Source organism: Saccopteryx bilineata, chromosome 1, assembly GCF_036850765.1.
Source record: "Saccopteryx bilineata isolate mSacBil1 chromosome 1, mSacBil1_pri_phased_curated, whole genome shotgun sequence".
Classification (NCBI taxonomy): domain Eukaryota; kingdom Metazoa; phylum Chordata; class Mammalia; order Chiroptera; family Emballonuridae; genus Saccopteryx; species Saccopteryx bilineata.
The window spans coordinates 142,254,037-142,273,779 of NC_089490.1; the positions used below are offsets into that span (position 1 = coordinate 142,254,037).

Below are 19,743 nucleotides of genomic sequence, written 5' to 3' on the forward strand. Positions count from 1 at the left end.
CCATTCTGTGACCATAGTTCTCTGTATTGCAAAGGAATGAAATTCATTTTCTTAAGTGGAAATAACGATTACTTCTCATTTAATATTTTTCTTTCAAATAAAATAGCAGTCTTCTGTTTCAAAGAGACCTGTTTTCCTGCAAAAACTTGTGTTAGAAATAATTAAATTGAGGACACCAGAAATTTGGAATCCAGTGATATTACAAATAAGCTGAGTAAATTGGAAATTATATATGGTATATCGATAGATGATCAGTGTGAAAAGTCCACGCAGAAAGTAAAATTCTGGCAAGTTTTGTTCTCACTTTGGCCAAAGCTGGCAGACCTTCAAACTTGGATTTTTTTAGCTGATGGCTGCATTGGTCTTCACGGTTCATCAGGGGTTGATCGTCAGTCTCAGAAACTAAATACTCCCTTGCTGTGCAGGGGTGGGATTCAAACACTATCCACCTCTTTCACCTCTGAGTAATAATGAAGGAGAGCCAGGCCTGACTAGGCAGTGGCGCAGTGGATAGAGTGTCAGACTGGGATGCGGAGGACCCAGGTTCGAGACCCCGAGGTCACCAGCTTGAGCGCAGGCTCATCTGGTTTGAGCAAAAAGCTCACCAGCTTGGACCCAAGGTTGCTGGCTCGAGCAAGGGGTTACTCAGTCTGCTGTGGCCCCCCTATCAAGGCACATATGAAAAAGCAATCAATGAACAACTAAGGTGTTGCAATGAAAAACTGATGATTGATGCTTCTCATCTCTCTCTGTTCCTGTCTGTCTATCCCTCTCTCTGACTCTCTCTGTTTCTGTAAAAAAAAAAAAAAAAAAAAAAAAAAGGAGAGCCAGGCCTATGGAAAAAATGCCAGAAACAGTTGTACAAAGATGGGTGGGATCAGCACAGATGCTCTGAGTTCATCTCTTGAAGCAGCACTGTCCGGAGAAATTTCTGTGAAGATGAAATTTCATCTTCTAAGCTGGCCAATACAGTAGCCACTGTCTGTATGTGAACCCTTGAGATGTGGCTGGTGGGACTGAGGAGTAATTTTTTAAAAATTAATGTGTTTTCTAGAGTAGTTTTAGGTTCACGGCAAAACTGAGTGAAAAGGAGAGAGCTCTCATATATGCCCTGTCCCCAGATCCGTACAACTCCCCCTACCAACCACATTGCCCACCACAGTGGTACACTTGTCACAGTTAATGAACTGACATGTCATGATCACCCAGAGTGGATAGTTTGCATTGGGGTTCACTACTGGTGTTATACATTGCATAAAGAAATGGATATTTAAAAAATATTTTATATATTGATTTTTAGAGAGAGGGGAGAGAGAGAGAGAAGGGGCAGGAAGCATCAACTCCCATATGTGCCTTGACCAGGCAAGCCCAGGGTTTCGAACTGGCAACCTCAGTGTTCCAGGTCGATGCTTTATCCCACTGCGGCACCACAGGTCAGGCCAAGAAATGGATTTTAAATCTTATGTCATTGTAATTAATTAAAATTTACATAGCCACACATGGTGAGTGGCCACCATGTTGGGTAACTTTAGTGAGAAAGTCCCCATGTCAGTTGATCACTGCCAAGAATGGCGACCAAGCAGTAAGTGGAATCCTAGGCCATTCAGGCCAGCCATGTGGGACTCACCCCACCAAGTCTCTTTTTTCAGCCAAGAAGGTGCAGGAGAGTCTGCTGTCGATGCCCTTATGGACTCTCACATGCAGACTGGAAGCCACACACATTTCCCAGGTACCCTTGCCCACCAGTTTCCTGTGTTCTGTAAAAAGGAAGTCTGAAGGCAGGTTGAGAAAAGCCATTATTTCCAGGTTTCTGCCAACATCTTAGGCAGTGGGGACAACAGTACTGACTTTAATAGCAATGACAGAAACAGCCAGGACTGGTGAGGGAGCCCAGTGATTATTGGTTTTGGGTAATACCTTTTCCCTTTGATATTTAGTCCTGAAGAAGCTGGCAGCTTTCTACAGTTTCTAATTTAGGTAACCTCACACACCCCTTCTGCTTTTCTGATACTTTTGTCAAAACTCAAGGTCCTGTATCTAATGTCCTCTGTTTGAAATATCTAGAATAACTTCTCTTTTTCTCATGGAACATGGACCTGGAAAAGTGCTCAAGGTAGCTCAAAACCTCCATTACCTCCACCTGGACCACTGTTACATCTTTCCAGGTGGCCCACTTGCTTCCGTCCCTCTCCTCTCAGTCCACTTTGCCTACTGCATCCAGACTCACTGTACTAGAACACAGATCTGATTGTGTTCAGAACCCTCTGGCGGATGCATTCTCCCTCCTGGGAGCACACCTGTGCCTTTACCTTTCACCTCTTCTTCCCCCACGGCATGCATCTCCTAAACTCTGAGGGATCCCACAAGACTTGCAATCAGGGGAGCAATGGGCAGTGGCAGTTTGTCTGAGCCTAACCCCTTGAACCTGTCTCCAAGGCCCCCTTTTCTTTGACTTTCCAGTGAGCTGACAGCAGCCCCACATTGACTGACTTCTTTCACTGTGACTTTTATTTCTTGGTGAGCCAAAGCACCCCCACCTAGGCTCTCTCCTGTTGCTTCTTCTGTTTTAAGCCCTTCCTTGTTTTATTGTCCCCAACTTAAATGTGTTCTCAAAATCAAAACAAAAACCCTATGGTGTTGTATTTGAACGGTGAGAAACAGACGTTTTCCCATACAGTTAAGTAGCCAAATTAAGAAGTCTTTATTTTAAAGCCAGGGACCACCTCACAGAGACCTAAGTCATTCAAATCATGTGGCCCTGAACACAGTTTGGGGCCAGCTTTTAAAGACAAAATCACATACTGATTGGGGGATGGGAAGAAGGGAATGCTTAGCAAAACATGGTACAAAAGCAATAAAACATATTCATGAATCTTGCTAACAAGCTTATTAAATCTTACTGTCTTGTTACAATGTTTGGATCAATTTAAAGAAAAAATATTTTTACACAGTAAGACCATAAACTCTGAAGATAATAACACAGTAGTGATAAATGTTTCACATGCTTAACAAAGACATTTCTAAACATTCCAGGATTTACAACCCACCACTGACACATCTGCAATTTGGTAAAACTAACTTTAAGGCCCGGGGTAGGGAGTTTTAGACCTAAGTAAGTTCTGGGGTCACTTAGAGTTTAAGATGGAAGAGAAGCTAAATGAAGTTATTTATGCTAAGAGCCTTTTTAAAGTTACCTACTGCTAAAAGCCTTTCTTTTCTATATTTCACTGGCAGCTTCCCATTGCTGTTTGCACAGGGCCATAGGAGCACAGTGAGACTGAGAACTTGGAGCTCAGAGAGCAAGGCAGTCTCAAGATGAAGCTGAATCATGTGTGGTCTTGCCTTGTCTTGAGACTTTCTTGCTGTCTGAGCTCCAGAGCCTAAAATCACTGTAATTCTAAATTCCTCAGCTACCTGTTTGCCATGGTCCTCAGCTCCTACCTCACCAAATGCATGGTCCATCCTTAAGTGGCATACCCTTAGAGTACTCGGTAGAACCTATCTTATCACTGTTTATAATGGTCTATTTCTTCATGTGATTATTTGATGCCTTTTTATTTTCCTTTAAATCAGCAGTTCTCACAATGGGGCTCTGGGACCAGCTGTTTCAGCATCTCCTGGAGATTTGTCGGAAATACACAAATCTCAGGCCCCGCTCAGATCTATAAATCAGAATTAGAAATCCAGTCTCTTTGACAAGCCTTTTGAGTCATTCTGACACATCTCCAGGGCTGGATCCTCCCACTCTAGGCTGTTGAGGTGGGTAGAGGTTGTGTCTGCCTGGTTCAACATTGGAGCACCTCTACTGAGACTAGGAATGCTCAAGGAATATTTGATGGGTAAATGGTTGTTGAGTGAATCACAAAGCATGCTATACTCATCTGAATGGCATGAGGCATACTAAGTCACTGAAGACATTACAGCAAGAAGTTCTTGAAACTCCAGAATGGAGCAAGTGGACAGGAAGCTGTGCCCAGACTCCGAGATCATATGGACTTCTAGCTTACTTGCTTAAGAAACAGTGGCCAGGCACCACCACAGGGGACCAGGTAAGTGAGAGGTGGCCAACCTGCCCAGAAGAAACCTTGGGCCACTGTGGTCAGCTGCCTGGCTGTTCCTTCCTTCGATCCTGTTAGTAGAAACCCACCACAGATGAGTGGGTGTCCATAGCCATTGGAAGGCAAAACGAGTTAAAACTTTTAACATCCAAAAAAAACCAAACAACTTTTAATATCCATGGAAGAAAGTCTAAACCACCAGCAGCAGTGACAGGTGGAAAAGGCAAAATAACATGTCCACTGTCCTGTAGTGGGCAGGTCTTTTTCACATATCAAGTAGTGGGGAGAAAATGTAAGTTGTTTTGAAAGAATTTATGTTGGCTATAGATAAAGGAGGTGGGAGAAGGTGAGGCAAGCTAATTCTGGGACAAGGACAGAGTCCCTAAGTTGTAGTTGACAAGTCCAGAAAGTTCCTGTGTAAAGAAGCAGCAGAGACTCCTGGGGTTTGAAGTTGCCTGGCAGTTCTTTAGATAATCGTAAAAATACTCAGGCAGGTAAACAGTCTTGTTAGCTGGTCCCCAGCTGTTAACAGCCTAACTATGCTGTTCTTTTTTCTCTCACTCTCACTGTAATTTAATTTAGAACACCTCAGAATTTTTCTCTTATCAGTGTCTAAATAAATAAATGCCTCTCCAGGAATGGTACTCCAGCAAACATCAGGTGCTTGCTCTGTGCTGAGCACAGTGCACAGTGTGAGGCATAGAAGTAGAACAGCAAACACAACCATTCCCTCTTTTCAAGAGCAGCTGAGGGGCTAGAGAGGCTACTTAAGTGACTTGCCAAGGTCACACACCTAGAATGTGGAGGATGGGAACTGACCCCAGGCGAGGTTGTGTCACAACCCAGTTTAGCCAAAGCACTAAGGGGCCAGACCCAGATTCATACATAGACACACAGCTATCCCAGGAACAGGGCACCACGTGGGGCAGGGAGCTGGTCCCGATCCCCTCCTGAGTGGGCAACCTCATAATGTGTTTGCCAGTTGCACTTTGCAGGGAAAGGCGAATGGAATCCCTAGACGAGGGCTCAGCATCGGCAAGGACATGCAAAACTGTAAGGTGACCAACATTTTTACAATGAAAAGGAGAACAAAAATAAATTGAGGAAAACAACATCATAAATAAAAGAAACATTTTATTCTTTGCAACAATAATACACTATAATATAAATGCATAATAAAAATATTTGTAATATTTTATATTGCAGTTATGCTTACATGCCTATTAATTTTTAATAATAATTGTAAGAAAAAAATTGTATTTAGATACAAATACGTCACATCACATGCAATGGATCGACTCTGCATCAATTGAATATGGACTTTTACAGATTAGTCTTCTAATATCAAAAAGGAGGACATGTAGGAGGACACTTTTCGAGGGAGGACGGAACTTACAAAAGAAGGACTATCCTCCTTAAAGGAGGACGATTGGTCACCTTAAGAACTAAAGCATGGCAAAAAAAAACACACTAAAGCATAGCAAAGTCTGGTACCTGGCCAGTGGTTGTGAGGGAGGGGACACACTGCGTTAGGGTCTACAGACCCTGCCAGCTTCTCTGGTCCCGCCCCCTTCCGGCTTGGCTAGGCGCGCCCTCGACCCCGCCCCTGTAGACTCGGATACGCGTGCGCAGCTTCGCTTCGGCCTTGCCCACTCCCGGACTGGCTGTGCGCGCATCTTCCCGCTCAGAACTGCGCAGGCGCGGCACCGCCCCCTCCCCCGGCGCTCGGAACCGAGTCCGTGGGAAAATGGCGGCGCCGCTCCTCCCGCTTTCTCAGCAGGTATGGGTCGGGCGGGTAGGCGGGGGTGCGACGCTGGTGCTTGAGGTGGGCGCCACAGGTAGGCCGAGGGGCCGGCGGGTCTGACTGATTGGCAGCAGCTCGCTCTGAGGTGTCCCGGAGGAGGACACCCAAGGGGGCTGGCTGTTCTGAAGGTGACAGGCCGGTCCGGGGCCTCCCGCGGCCAAGCGACCCTTGGCGGGGTCGACCAGGAGGGGCTGCAGCTCTTTATATGCTTGGCCTGGGGCCCGGACCCAGCCGCCTTTCGTCACAGCTCCCAGGCCGGGCGAGGCACAGTGGCGTTGGACTCCCTCCTGCGGAGATGGGCTAGGGGAGCGAGCATCTCTGCCGGTGCCGCGGCCCCGCGTGTCTTTGTCTCTTGCTCTCTCGGTGCTTTGGTGGACAGTGTTCCCGCCGGGGTGGAGGGTAGAGCCCCTCTGGAGCCAGGACCCGTCAGCAGCGGGATCCTGGACTCATCTCTCCCTGCCTTGGGAGCTGCTTCGGCCACCCTAGATCCATGAAAGGGGGCGGGGATTGTCGCAAAGTCTCCAGGCGCCTTTCTGTGACCTCAAGTCCGTCCGATGATCTTTATAAGGGACCGTAACTGTGGCGCAACACGGACGTGCAAAAAAAGAGCTATGCGCAAGCGGCCCTGCTTTCTGGGAGGAGAGGGACGTTCATTCATTTATCCATAGGTTCGATGTGCGTTGGGGCAGGTGCTGCGAGCGCAGCAATCACTCAGACAGGGTCTCTGCTCTCCTGGAGGTGACACCGTCGTAGGAACTAAAAACTACCTGTGTCTTGCTAATAACAAATGCGTTTATTTGCTGAATACCTGTGTTGTATTTGGTGTAATACCATATTATAGGTACTTCGCCAGAATTACCTAGCACAGCACCGGGATTAAGAACAAGAACACAGGGTCACATCATTTTGTGTTCAGATCTTGGCTCCAGCACTAAGATTTCCTCTGAGTGTCTGACTCTCCAGTCCTCAGTTACCTCATTTGGAAAATAGGAATAAAAACGTTGAGAAAATGTGAAGATTAAACATGTAAAACCTTAAATTAGAAGCATTCAGTGATATTTAATTCTCTGGCAGATTTGGACATGTTGGAATAGGGACCACAGCAATAAAAAGGCCAAATCCTAGGAGAGCTGATAGGCAGGTTGACATGTGTGGTCAACTGATCCACGGAGACAGACATAGGTGAAGACATACTTGCAGATTCTGCAGGAACTAGCCAATTTTAACTCACTAAATTTAGTCTAGGCCTGTCTGAGTTGGAATTTGCTTAGGCTCATTTAATGAGAAAAAATTTTTGTGGGTTTTTTTTTTTTTGGTTGTGGTAGGGGAATCTTTTTAAACTTTCTGTCAAATTTTGCCACTAGCCTTAATTTGAACTTTGATGACAGTAGCTAATGTTTACTGAGTACTTTAGAGTTTATTAAGGGCTATCTAACATGTTGGCATTTATCAGCACAACAAAGAGAAGATTCTTATTTTACTGCTAAAGGATTGGCTTTAGGGGAAGACAGGGACTTGCTGCTGTGAGATAAGATATGAAAACCTGAATCAGATCAATTAGGTGATGTGATTCACTTGCTTAGAACCTTTTAGAATAAAATCCCAGTTTTTCCCCAGGAAGCCCTACTGGCCAGGTGTCGCCTGCTCTCTGGCACCCATGCTGCAGTCATACTTCATACTTGCTGCTTTTCTGTTCTTCTCATAGTCCAGGTTCTCTTTTCTCAGGGTGACCCCCCAAGTAGTTCCTTCTCCCTGAAGCACCCTTCTCTTCTTCTTCCTTTGATCTTCCAGTGCCTGGCTTATTGCCTTCCTTCAGGTGGCAGCTCAAATGTCACTCTTCCTAGCGACCTTTGCTGGTCACCTGTCTTTAGACTTCTTGATCCTGAGTGTTCGGCATGGGTTTAGGGGCATGGGATCAAGAAGCTTGTGCCTGCTGTTACTGGGTGCCCAGATTCCTGGGGAGACAGATTGCAAACAGACCCATAGACACCTGTGGACTGTGACCAATGCTGAGGGACAGTGTGAGGAAGACACTGCTGGGGGAGACAGGGTCTGCTTATGACAGGTGCCATGAAGTGGGGACCAGCTACTTGTACTGCCCAACAGTACTTGTAGGAGGCTTTCTTCTCTGTGGCATGGGGGCTGGGGGTGGGAGCAGAATTGAACAAGGAGTTGTAAGAGACTGACAGCCTGGATCCTCTGACATCTGAAAGTTCAGGTCACTGATTTCTGTGCTTTTTTCCTATTTCTTTCCTTATTTGTTCATTGAATGAAGGCATAGCCAGGTTTTCTGCCTTTAGGTAATTATGTCTACATCTCTCTAAACTTGTTCTTAAATTGAAGCGATGTACTAGGTGTTCCTGTGGACCCAGGTGTGGGGCTCAGCCCTTCCAGGCACTTCCAGTTTGGCTGAGGGGATCACGGTTCACAGATAATTATAGGGGAAGGATGGATATGATTCCAGGATAATTTCTGATTGGAGCAGTGGGGAGCCCCCTGGAGTTGGAGGCTGTGATCTGATTGGATTGAGGTGTAGGGCACACTTGGAATGTGGGTGGCCATTTGAAGGTGAGTAAGGTGGTTAGCTAGTGTTTTTTTAGAGGGGCAGAGAGAGGTATTTTCCCTCCATCCCAGTACTGCCTATGCTTTTCCCATCAGCGACTTTCCTGGTCTGCTCCCTACTCTCTGACATCTTTATGACATCTCCTTTCCTATAGCCTGAAGATAAATCTTGTCAGTTCATTAAGTCTGTAGTTCCTCCTCTGGGAGTGATCCCCCTCACCCCCCATCAGCATCTTATTGATTTCTGTTTGTTTCTGCACAGCTTTCCTTTACCTTACCCATACCAGAAACACAGCTGTGTTACGTCTTTGTACCATGCACTTTCACAAGTTACTGGCAACTGGCCATTCTTAACTCCAGCGGCCATTGTTGGGGCTGATCCTCCTCCAGACACTTGTCACTGTAGCCCCATCCATGAGCCTTCACACTCTCTTCTGCCTTCAAATGTCAGCCTTCTCTGCCTGCATACGTACTCTGTGGTCCGTCTTTGGCATATTCATACACCACACTCGAAATCTGCCTTCCCTCATTTCTTCTGGAGTCCAACCACCTGTTTCTCCTTTGCCCCTGCCAGCCTCCTGTACTCTGGAACCAGCTACCTCCTTGCCACCTCCTTACCACGCCCACAACTTCATGGGCTGGGGCTGTTCTACTTCCTGCTGAGACTCTTCCTCCCAGTTCATCCCACATCACTGGAATTCTAAAACGCATCCTTATCCATCTGCCTGCTCCAGAAACCTCTAGGGGCTCCCATTCCCCTCCCTTCTGTATGTCCAGCTTGACTGCTCCTGGCTTGGCATTCCCACAGCTCCTGCTCCTGCTCCACCTGACCTTCTGGGCTTGCTTTTCCACTCATTCTTCCATCACCTCTATGCAAACCCCTACTGTTCCCAGTGCTCCTCCCAACCCCCATGGCTCTATAGCTGGAACCTCATACTGTGATCTCCTGCTGTGTTCTGCCTGCTCAGCTGCTCTTAGAGGCCTATTTGGTGGTGTCTTCTCTTAGCCCCACATGAGTGGGAGCTCTCCCTCCTGTCTCTATTCTGAGTCCCTTGTGTGGCCCCTGGACCTAGTGATCACATGGTAACTGGAGGAAAGCATTGGGCTCCTTGGTAAGGAGAGTCTTTCCTGTGCCCAGGGAGTTCCATTGCTCCACCCCCACCCAGTCATTGGTGCCTCCACCCTTTGTTATGTGCTTCTTTTCCCATTTTGCAAATGGGAAACAGACTCAGAGATTGCAATAACTTGCTAAAGTCCCATAGCTGGTGGGTGCACAGCTGGGGTTTACCCACATCCATCTGCCTGCAAAACCCTGTTCTTTCTACTCTTCCAGGCAGCCTGCTGGGCAGCCTGCCCAGACAACACCCGGCCAGTGTGTCTAGAATGAATGCCCAGTGCTTGGGACACTTGTTTGTCCATTTGTCCCTTGCTTTTTTCTCCAAAATACCGTAATTGCTAGTTTCTCTATCTTACTAGAATGCTAATGGTGATGCAAAATAAATTGATGGGCAGAGAGCCAGGTTTGAGAGTAAAGTGTGGATGCAGAATTTCTTGTCTTTCTCTGTCTTATTGACCTTCATTGGCCTGTTTTTTGTTGATTAAGTAGCTCCCAATCAAGAAAGAACTTGTAAGTTTTGCCTCCTCTGCCCCGATTTTGAACTTTAAAGCAACTTTCCCATGTCTGGTTCTTAACCCCAGTCAGCTGATCTGGGAATTGGAGTCACTGTCTTGGATCAGATGGTACCCTAGAGCTAAGTGTCCACTCTAATGCCTCAGGCTGTGCTGCCATGTTACGGACAGACAGACACACTGCCACCATCCAGGTGACAGGTGCCTCCTCAGCCCCACTCCTGGGGGTGCTCTCAGAGTCTCCCTGCCTTGGCCAGATCTGAGTGTCCATGCAGAAATCTACATATTTTTCCTCAAAGAAGACTCTAAGCCCCATTATCATTTGAGGTCTCTTCAAGTGCCTGTATTTCAGTGTTAGGGTCCCCAGGTAGTTTTTTTTTTTTTTGTATTTTTCTGAAGCTGGAAACGGGGAGAGACAATCAGACAGACTCCCGCATGCGCCTGACCGGGATCCACCCGGCACGCCCACCAGGGGCGATGCTCTGCCCACCAGGGGGCGATGCTCTGCCCCTCCGGGGTGTTGCTCTGCCGCGACCAGAGCCACTCTAGTGCCTGGGGCAGAGGCCAAGGAGCCATCCCCAGCGCCCGGGCCATCTTTGCTCCAATGGAGCCTCGCTGCGGGAGGGGAAGAAAGAGACAGAGAGGAAGGAGGGGGGGATGGAGAAGCAAATGGGCGCCTCTCCTATGTGCCCTGGCCAGGAATTGAACCCGGGTCCCCCGTACGCCAGGCCGACTCTCTACCGCTGAGCCAACCAGCCAGGGCCCCCAGGTAGTTTTTCAGTGCCCTTAGTTGTGTAGTATTTTCTTTTTCTTTCTTTTTTTTTTTTTTTTTTTTTTTTGATGACAGAGACAGAGAGAGGGACAGATAGGGACAGACGGGAGGGGAGAGAGATGAGAAGCATCAATTCATAGTTGCGGCACCTTCATTGTTCATTGATTGCTTTTCATAGGTGCCTTGATGGGGGGGGCTCCAGAAGAGGGAATGACCCCCTTTTTTGTGTGTGTGTATTTTTCTGAAGTTGGAAACGGGGAGGCAGTCAGACTCCCGCTTGTGCTCGACCATGATCCACCCAGCATGCCCACCAGGGGGCGATGCTCTGCCCATCTGGGGAGTCGTTCTGTTGCAACCAGAGCCATTCTAGCGCCTGAGGCAGAGGCCATGGAGCCATCCTCAGCGCCTGGGCCAACTTTGCTCCAATGGAGCCTTGGCTGTGGGAGGGGAAGAGAGAGACAGAGAGGAAGGAGAGGGGGAGGGGTGGAGAAACAGATGGGCGCTTCTCCTGTGTGCCCTGGTCGGGAGTCGAACCCGGGACTCCTGCACGCCAGGCCGACGCTCTACCACTGAGCCAACCAGCCAGGGCCGGGAATGACCCCTTGCTCAAGCCAATGACCTTGGCTCAAGCCAGCGACCTTGGGTTTCAAGCCAGTGACCTTTGGGCTCAAGCCAGCAACCATAGGGTCATGTCCATGATCCCACGTTCAAGCCAGCGACCCCACACTCAATCTGGTGAACCTGCACTCAAGCCAAATGAGCCCGTGCTCAAGCCAGCAACCTTAGGGTTTTGAACCTGGGTCCTCTGCATCCCAGTCTGAGGCTCCATCCACTGTGCCACTGCCTGGTCAGGCAGTTGTGTAGTATTTTCTGCACCTTAGTTTCACCATCTGCAAATTGGGAATAACTCAGTTTTATATATCTGCCTCACAGCAGTGGAGTGTCAAGATCTTGCAGGGTGATGGATGTGCTCTCCCTGTGTTTGTGTGCCCTTCTTTCAGCAAGTATTTACTGGACATCTTCTCTTTGCTGTATGCTTTCTGGGCAGTGGGATGTAGCAGTGATCCTGAACCCAGCCGTACCCCATGGAGCTACGACTCTAAGGAAATGAGCAGGTGCCTTCCTAGTTGGTCTTGTGTCAGTGGGATCGTGCTGTGAGAGCTGTGAAGCGAGAACCCGTATGTGAGGTCCAGAAAGGCCTCACCACGAAGGTGCCAAGGACTGAGCAGAAAAGGTATTTTGGATTACTTGGTTTATTCTGCCAGTCATTCTGGTTGGTCTTATCCTCACTTTATAAATGGTAAACTGAGGCCGATAGGCGTTATGGTACTTGCGAGAAGGTTGTATCTAGCAAACTGTGTTCATAGGGCTCTTTCTGACTGAGATCTGGGCTCTGCATTGCATTGTAGTTTCCTGTTTTTGAAATTGTTTTTTAACTGCTAAGCGTTACAACAGTGTGAGATCTCATTTGTTTTTAAACATTGGTTGTCCTGCGTAAACACTAGATACTGTGTGGAGTCTGGTGGGGAGAAGGTCCCGTTTTAAATTTTATTTTATTGTTTTGATCTCATCTCATTGAAAGGCGGAGGGAGAAATGGAAAGATCTAATCTTTACGAGGGATCATCAGGTTTCCCTACCAGAGTGGGTGCTTAATGCTTTAAGACTGAGATACAAGAAGTGGGCCACGCCTGGCTCACAGGAAGGTCAGGCCACAAGTGGTCCAACTGGGGGAGGGGTGGATAACTTACTTCCACTTGGTATATTGGAAATGTGGTATTTGGACTGGCAACACTGGGAAGGGAGGGAGGAATGGCCTCTTAGGGGCAAAGCAGAATGAGCAGAGCCAAAAGCCAGAATTCTATCTCAAAGGGCCAAATGTGAGGCTGAGGCTGGGACTCTGGAGTCCATATCCCTCTTTTAATTAGGGTGACTTAGGATGAAGGGTTGGTAAAGGAGAAACAGGAGTCTGTGCCTGGCCTACAAATTGGCTGAGACAAAAGGTTTCTGCTTGTCCGGAGAGTGGCTGATGACGGATGTGGGGGAGGGAGACCTTCTAAAGGCTGCTCCTGTGTAGGATACTTTGTCTGCCATGGTATTGCCAGCTCTTAGTGCCACAGCCACTGGAGAGAAGTAGTTGCACAGATGACCACAAACAGCCTTCTCCTGATTTCCACCTGGCTGCCTGCTAGATGGGATTCTTATAGTCTTGAATGCAGAATCCTTTTACTGATTACATTTCAGACTGGCTGATAAAAAGTCACTTTTCCTTTTCTACACACTGGTTGAAAGCAGGGAGAGGAAACCTGGCCGCCACTGTCAATACTAGATCGGGCCTGTGCCTAGGATCAGCCTGTGTTTCCTGCAGCTCCCAGATCTGCCTTCCCTGTTCACTCTGCCTGTGTGGCCCCTTGGCCCTTCTTTCTTTCTTTTCTTTAGATTTTATTTATTCATTTTAGAGAAGAGAGAAAGAAGGGGGGAGAAGTAGGAAGCATCAACTCCCATATGTGCCTTGACCAGGCAAGCCAAGGGTTTCAAACCAGGGACTTCAGTGTTGTGTTCCAGGTTGACGCTTTACTGCGCCTACACAGGTCAGGTCTTGGCCCTTCTTTCAGTTGCTTGCACAGTCAACATCCCCTTTTGCCTTGGCCTCAGCATGTGCTTTTTATTGCTTCTCATGGGATGTTCTTTCCCCTTTCTTCTCTGGGTTAATTCTTACTCTTCATATCTCAGCTGGCACATCAGTTCCTTAGGGGAAGCCTTCCCTGACAGACTGGCCCTGCCGCCGTTACTCCCTGTAGGGATGCCCTGTACTTTTACAAATACCAGTTTGTAATTTTATTTTGAGATCGTTTGACTGATGGTCTTTCTTCCCCACCACCTAGATTAGGTTCACAAAGGGAGGAGATGTGCCTGTTTTTTTTTTATTTTTTATTTATTTAAAAAAAATTTTTTTTTTTTTTTTTTCATTTTTCTGAAGCTGGAAACAGGGAGAGACAGTCAGACAGACTCCCGCATGCGCCCGACCGGGATCCACCCGGCACGCCCACCAGGGGTGACGCTCTGCCCACCAGGGGGCGGTGCTCTGCCCATCCTGGGCATCACCATGTTGCGACCAGAGCCACTCTAGCGCCTGAGGCAGAGGCCACAGAGCCATCCCCAGCGCCCGGGCCATCTTTGCTCCAATGGAGCCTTGGCTGCGGGGGGGGGGGGGGGGGGGGGGGGGGGGGGAGACAGAGAGGAAAGCGCGGCGGAGGGGTGGAGAAGCAAATGGGCGCTTCTCCTGTGTGCCCTGGCCGGGAATCGAACCCAGGTCCTCCGCACGCTAGGCCGACGCTCTACCGCTGAGCCAACCGGCCAGGGCCTAAAAAAATTTTTTTTATTTTTTATTTTATTATTTTTTTTTATTTATTCATTTTAGAGAGGAGAGAGAGAAGGGGGGAGGAGCGGAAAGCATCAACTCCCATATGTGCCTTGACCAGGCAAGCCCAGGGTTTCGAACCGGCAACCTCAGCATTTCCAGGTCAACGCTTTATCCACTGTGCCACCACAGGTCAGGCGAGATGTGCCTGTTTTAATTCATTCTTGTACTAGTACTTAGTACTCGTATGTTGAACGAATGGCTAAATGGAAGGGCAGGTCCACATATGGGAGGCGGTGAGGAGCAATGGCAGGTTCTTGAGGAGTGAAGTTGTTGCAAGAACAAAAACTACTTGGAGACCAGATGAAATGCTCTAAGGAGCTGAGGGGAGGCAACAGTCCTGGTCAGCAGATCAAAGGACTGAAGCCCCATCCCTAGCCTTACTCAGCTATTTATTAGCAAGTACAAATAACTCAAAGAAGCAGAAAGAAGTTTTCAGGGGGTGAAATAAAGGGCAAGGAGCATGCTGACTCCTAATTTCTGTTCTGAGAGCCTAAACATGTTTTGTTGTTAAATCTTATCCTGCTCTTCTGCTGTTTCCAGCACACAGTTTCCAGTATGGGGTCAGGGAGGCCCCTGGACTCTTGTCCGCTCAGGGCTAGGGCTCCTTGCTGTCTCTAATTGTTATTTTTACTCTGCATGTTTTTACAGCATGTTCCCACATGAAGTTATATGTTTAGACTGTCTGATTGCTTATGTACAGAATGCCCAGAGCTTGCTGTGTTATGGGCATGAAGTGATAAAGAGCATTCTGGCCTGAGATTGTTTCTGGAAGAGCAGAGGGGTTTGACAGAAGGAATTCGCAGGATCACTCTTTGGCCAGAGGCCCTCAAAATGGGGAGAGGAAACAGGAGAAAGAAGTTGGTATGGCCCAACCAGGCGGTGGTGCAGGGGATAGAGCGTCAGACTGGGACGCAGAGGAGCCAGGTTCAAAACCCCAATGTCGCCGGCTTGAGCACAGGCTCATCCTGCTTGAGTGCAGGCTCATCAGCTTGAGCACGGGGTCGCTGGTTTGAACATGGGATCATAGACATGACCCTATGGTTGCTGGCTTGAACCCAAAGATTGCTGACTTGAGCCCAAAGGTCATTGACTTGAAGCCCAAGTTTGCTGGCTTGAGCAAGGGGTCACTTGCTCTGCTGTAGTTCCCACCCCCACCTCTGTCAAGGCACATAGGAGAAAGCAATCAATAAACAACTAAGGTGCCACAATGAAGAATTGATACTTCTCATTTCTCTCCCTTCCTGTCTGTCTGTCCCTATCCCTATCTGTCCCTCTCTCTGTCTCTGTCACAAAAAAAACAAAAAAGTTGATGTGTAGCCAGCAGAAGAAGACAAGCCTGTTGGGTGGTGGCCAGGTGGGTGGCTTTGTTAGCTGAGACAAGACCCACCCCTTTGCAGCGTGCCCTCCAGGCTGGTGAGAGCCTCTATTCAGGCACAGTTGAGAAGCAGCCCAACTCCTTGGGGAGACTATCACATTTTGTTTGCTGAGCACCTGCCGCCTGACTGAGATGAACAAAACTGAGCCCCTCCTTTCAGGTGGGCTCCTCTCAGCTAGACACAGTGTGGCAGACTCCCTCAGCTCACAGAGGTGGGATGAATCCTTCCACCGGGCTGGAGGTAAAGGAAAGGAAGGAGAAGGTCCTTCACCTTCCTTTCTGTTCCCTCTTTGGTTCCAGCCAGACCGGAGAGCCAGACATTTGCAGCCTCTCAGACCTCCCCACATCTGTACAGCTTCCTCTGCCTCGTCCCCCTTCTCTCACTCTGGTAACCCAGGGTCCCCTAGAACAGTGTTGGGAGAGATTTGGGGCACAGGTCTTGAATGGAAATAAGGAAGTGTGGTTGGATACCCAATTTGTGCCTTTTTATCATCGACCTCCCTGGGTGTCACTGTCATTGTCCCTGTGTTCTGAACAAGAAAACTAAGAATGCAAGAGATAAAATGACTGGTTTCAGGCCTTTGGGGAGGTGCAGTGCCTAGATCATTCTCTCCTGTTGATGCCACACCATGGGCTCCTGGGGACATTATGGGTAGGTTAGTCCCTGCTGTATCCCCAGTTCCTGAAGCAAACAAGCAATAGTAGCAGGGGTTTGGGGTTTGGGGGACAGTCCATCTCTCTGGCTGCCTTTTTTTTTTTTTTGAGAGAGAGAGAGAGAGAGAGGAGAGACTGGAAGGGAAAGAGATGAGAAGCATCAACTCGTAGTTGCATCACTTTAGTTGTTTATTGATTGCTTCTCATACGTGCCTTGACCAGGGGACTCAAGCTGAGCCAGTGACCTTTGGGCCCAGGCCAGTGACCATGGGATCATGTCTGTGATCCCACGCTTAAGCCGATGACCTGTGCTTAAACTGGATGAGCTTGCGCTCAAGCTGGCAACCTCAGGGGTTCCAACCTGGGACCTCTGTTTCCCAGGATGATACTCTGTCTACTGTGCCACCACTAGTCAGGCTCTCTGGCTGCCTTTGATGGGGATGTTTTATTTCTTGGGTGAAGAAATGGGCACAGGGTAGGGTTCTTCTTGCCCAGGCCCATTTCCCTAGTGACCACCTAGTGTCCTGGTGCCATGCCCCCTTACCCCCTTGGGGTTCCTGCTGCCTCTTCACTCCTTCACTGGAAGGGCGAGATAAGATGTTCTCTCTCTCTCTCTCTCTCTTTTGAAACAGATGGACAGGGACAGACAGGAATGGAGAAATGAGAAGCATCAACTCATAGTTGTGGCACCTTTTAGTTCATTGATTGCTTTCTCATATGTGCCTTGACTGGAGGGCTACAGGCAAGACAATGACCTCTTGCTCAAGCCAGAAATCATGGGATGATGTCCGTGTTCCCACTCTCAAGCTGGTGAACCTGTGCTCAAGCTAGATGAGCCTATGTTCAGGCCAACGACCTTGGGGTTTCGAACCTGTGTCCTCAGCGTCCCAGGTTGATGCTCTTTCTACTGCGCTACTGCCCGGGCATGCAAGATTCTCTTTCTACTAGTGATTTACTAGTGACAGTAAAAATCATGCCTGGTGATTATTATGTGGATCAATAGAAAATTGGCTTTTCTTAATCTATATAGAATTTCTCAATTTTACATTTTCCAGTGGAAAAAGAAAATGCTTTTATAAAGGGAAAAAATTGAACAGGACAAAAATTGTTGCTGATGAGTCCCTCATATTGAGAATGCTTAATCAGGACTGTAAAGTTGAAGGGATGGGCTAGCCCTCTCCATTCCTCCCAACCTGGAAAGGGCACAGTTTTGTGGTAGGAGTCCCAGACACCCATAGACCCAGGTATGTTTTATTGCAAACATTTCTCCCTTTGGTATTTTCCTGGATAAGGATTAGAACGGCCTCTGTGCAGTGGTGCACCCTTACATCTATTTGAACACTTTCTCCATTGAGAAAAAGATGCCATACAGGCTCAGCTAACACCCATGGTTGGTCAGTGGGTCAGGTGAGCCTGCTGGTTGCCATGGTGCAAGCCAGTGCTGTTATTTTGCTCTCTCACGTACCACTCTATGGAATTAGCCTTTCCTTTCAGGTCAGGCTTTTAGTGTTGGCATTTTGACTCTGTGGATTAAAATTTTTTTTTGGTTGATTTTTAGCCTCTGGAAACTATCCTTTAACAACCACATAAGTGTTTGTTTTTTTTTTGTTTTTTTTTTGTTTTTTTGAGTCAGAGAGAGGGATAGATAGGGACAGACAGACAGGATTGGAGAGAGATGAGAAGCATCCATCATTAGTTTTTCATTGGACACCTTAGTTCATTGATTGCTTTCTCATATGTGCCTTGACCGTGGGGCTACAGCAGACTGAGTAACCCCTTGCTCAAGCCAGTGACCTTGGGGCCAAGCTGGTGAGCTTTGCTCAAACCAGATGAGCCCGCGCTCAATCAAGCAGGTGACCTTGGGGTCTCGAACTTGGGTCCTCCACCTCCCAGTCTGATGCTTTATCCACTGTGCCACCGCCTGGTCAGGCTTCTTCTTCTTTTTTTTTTTTTAATTAAGTAAGAGCAGGGGAGGCAGAGAGACAGATTCTTGCATGTACCTGACCGGGATCTGCCTGTCCTGTCCACTAGGGGGCAATGCTCAGCTTACCTGGGGTGTTGCTCCATTGCAACTGGAGCCATTCTAGTGCTTGAGGCAGAGGCCAGGGAGCCATCCTCAGTGCCCAGGCCAGCTTTGCTTTAATGGAGCCTTGGCTGCAGGAGGGGAAGAGAGAGACAGAGAGAAAGGAGAGGGGGAAAGGTAGAGAAGCAGATGGGTACTCCTCCTGTGTGCCCTGGCCAGGAATCAAACCCGGTACTTCCACACGCTGGACCGACACTCTATCGCTGAGCCAACTGACTGGGACAGAATTATCTTATTTTAAAAAAAATTGATTTGAGGAAGAGGAAAACATCAATTCATTGTCCCACTTATTCCTGCACTCATTGGCTGATTGTTTTTTAATTTCATTAATTTTGAGAGAGAGAGACAGAAACATTGATCTGTTTCTGTATATTCCCTGACTGGGGATTGAACTGGGAAACTCTGAACTTCGGGATGATGCTCTAACCAAGTAAGCTGTCTGGCCAGGGCACTGGTCAGTTCTTGTATGTGCCCTGACCAGGGATCAAACCTGCAACCTTGGAATATCAGGATATTCTAACCAACTAACTGTCCAGCCAGGGTTGGGGTCATTATAGGTAAAGTAAGGATGACTTGAACACAAGCACTGCAAACCTGGAACAGTCCACCTGATAACTGAGACAGCTAAGTGACTAAGGGGAGGGTAGCGTGTACAGCTGGATAAAGAGATGATTCATGTCCCAGGTGGGACAGCAGGGCTAGCACGAGACTTCATCAAGCTACTCAAAATGGCACAAAATTTAGAACGTATGCATTGCTTAATTCTGGAATTTCTAGTGTAACATATTTGGACCATGGCTGACTGCAGGTAACTGAAGCAATGGAAAGTAAATGAATATATAATGCTCACAAAAATTAGGGGATATTTCAAAATGAATATGAAGCAATAAAAAAAGCATATGATTTATTTTTATTAAACAAGAACATCAGAAAAGCAAACAAGTCAAAGAAAGTTGTTTGATTATGCAAATGAGATGCAAAACCAACTTTTATTTCATTGGTGAAAATGCACTATACAGAAGACTGAAAGTACTGGAGTATCTGCATGTTCCCTGATCCCCTAATTTTTGTGAGCGGAGTAACATAAGAGGGACAACTATATTCCCACTTTACAAATGGAGAACCCAAGGCTCAGTGAGGCTTTGTGGCCTGTCCACACTGCAGTTGAGTGGTGGAGCTGTGTCTGCTGGGGCATTGACCACTCTGTACCCCTCTCATTCTCTCTCTCTCGGGGCTTCACCTAAATCTTACCATTTCCGTGAGCAAACATTTCCCAAAGGCCTGTTAAAGGCCCTGCAGTGCACAAGGTGGAATAAATGTGAAACCTCCACCCCCTCAGGAATTGAAAATATAGGGAGAGGCAATGATTATAGTCCCTTTCCAA

The 19,743-nt window shown here is 47.7% G+C and overlaps 1 protein-coding gene across 8 annotated transcripts in view; it reads left to right on the forward strand.

Annotated features, from left to right (window-relative positions):
- Positions 1-5,760: 5,760 nt before the first annotated feature.
- The window catches only part of EPS15L1 (epidermal growth factor receptor pathway substrate 15 like 1), a 127,184-nt gene continuing 113,201 nt past the window's right edge, over positions 5,761-19,743 (forward strand). For all 8 annotated transcript variants that reach the window (XM_066270920.1, XM_066270929.1, XM_066270966.1 and 5 more), the window contains exon 1: positions 5,761-5,838. In XM_066270920.1, the coding sequence (XP_066127017.1) occupies positions 5,806-5,838 (33 nt within the window). In that variant the 5' untranslated portion in view covers positions 5,761-5,805. The remainder of the gene's footprint in view (positions 5,839-19,743) is intronic.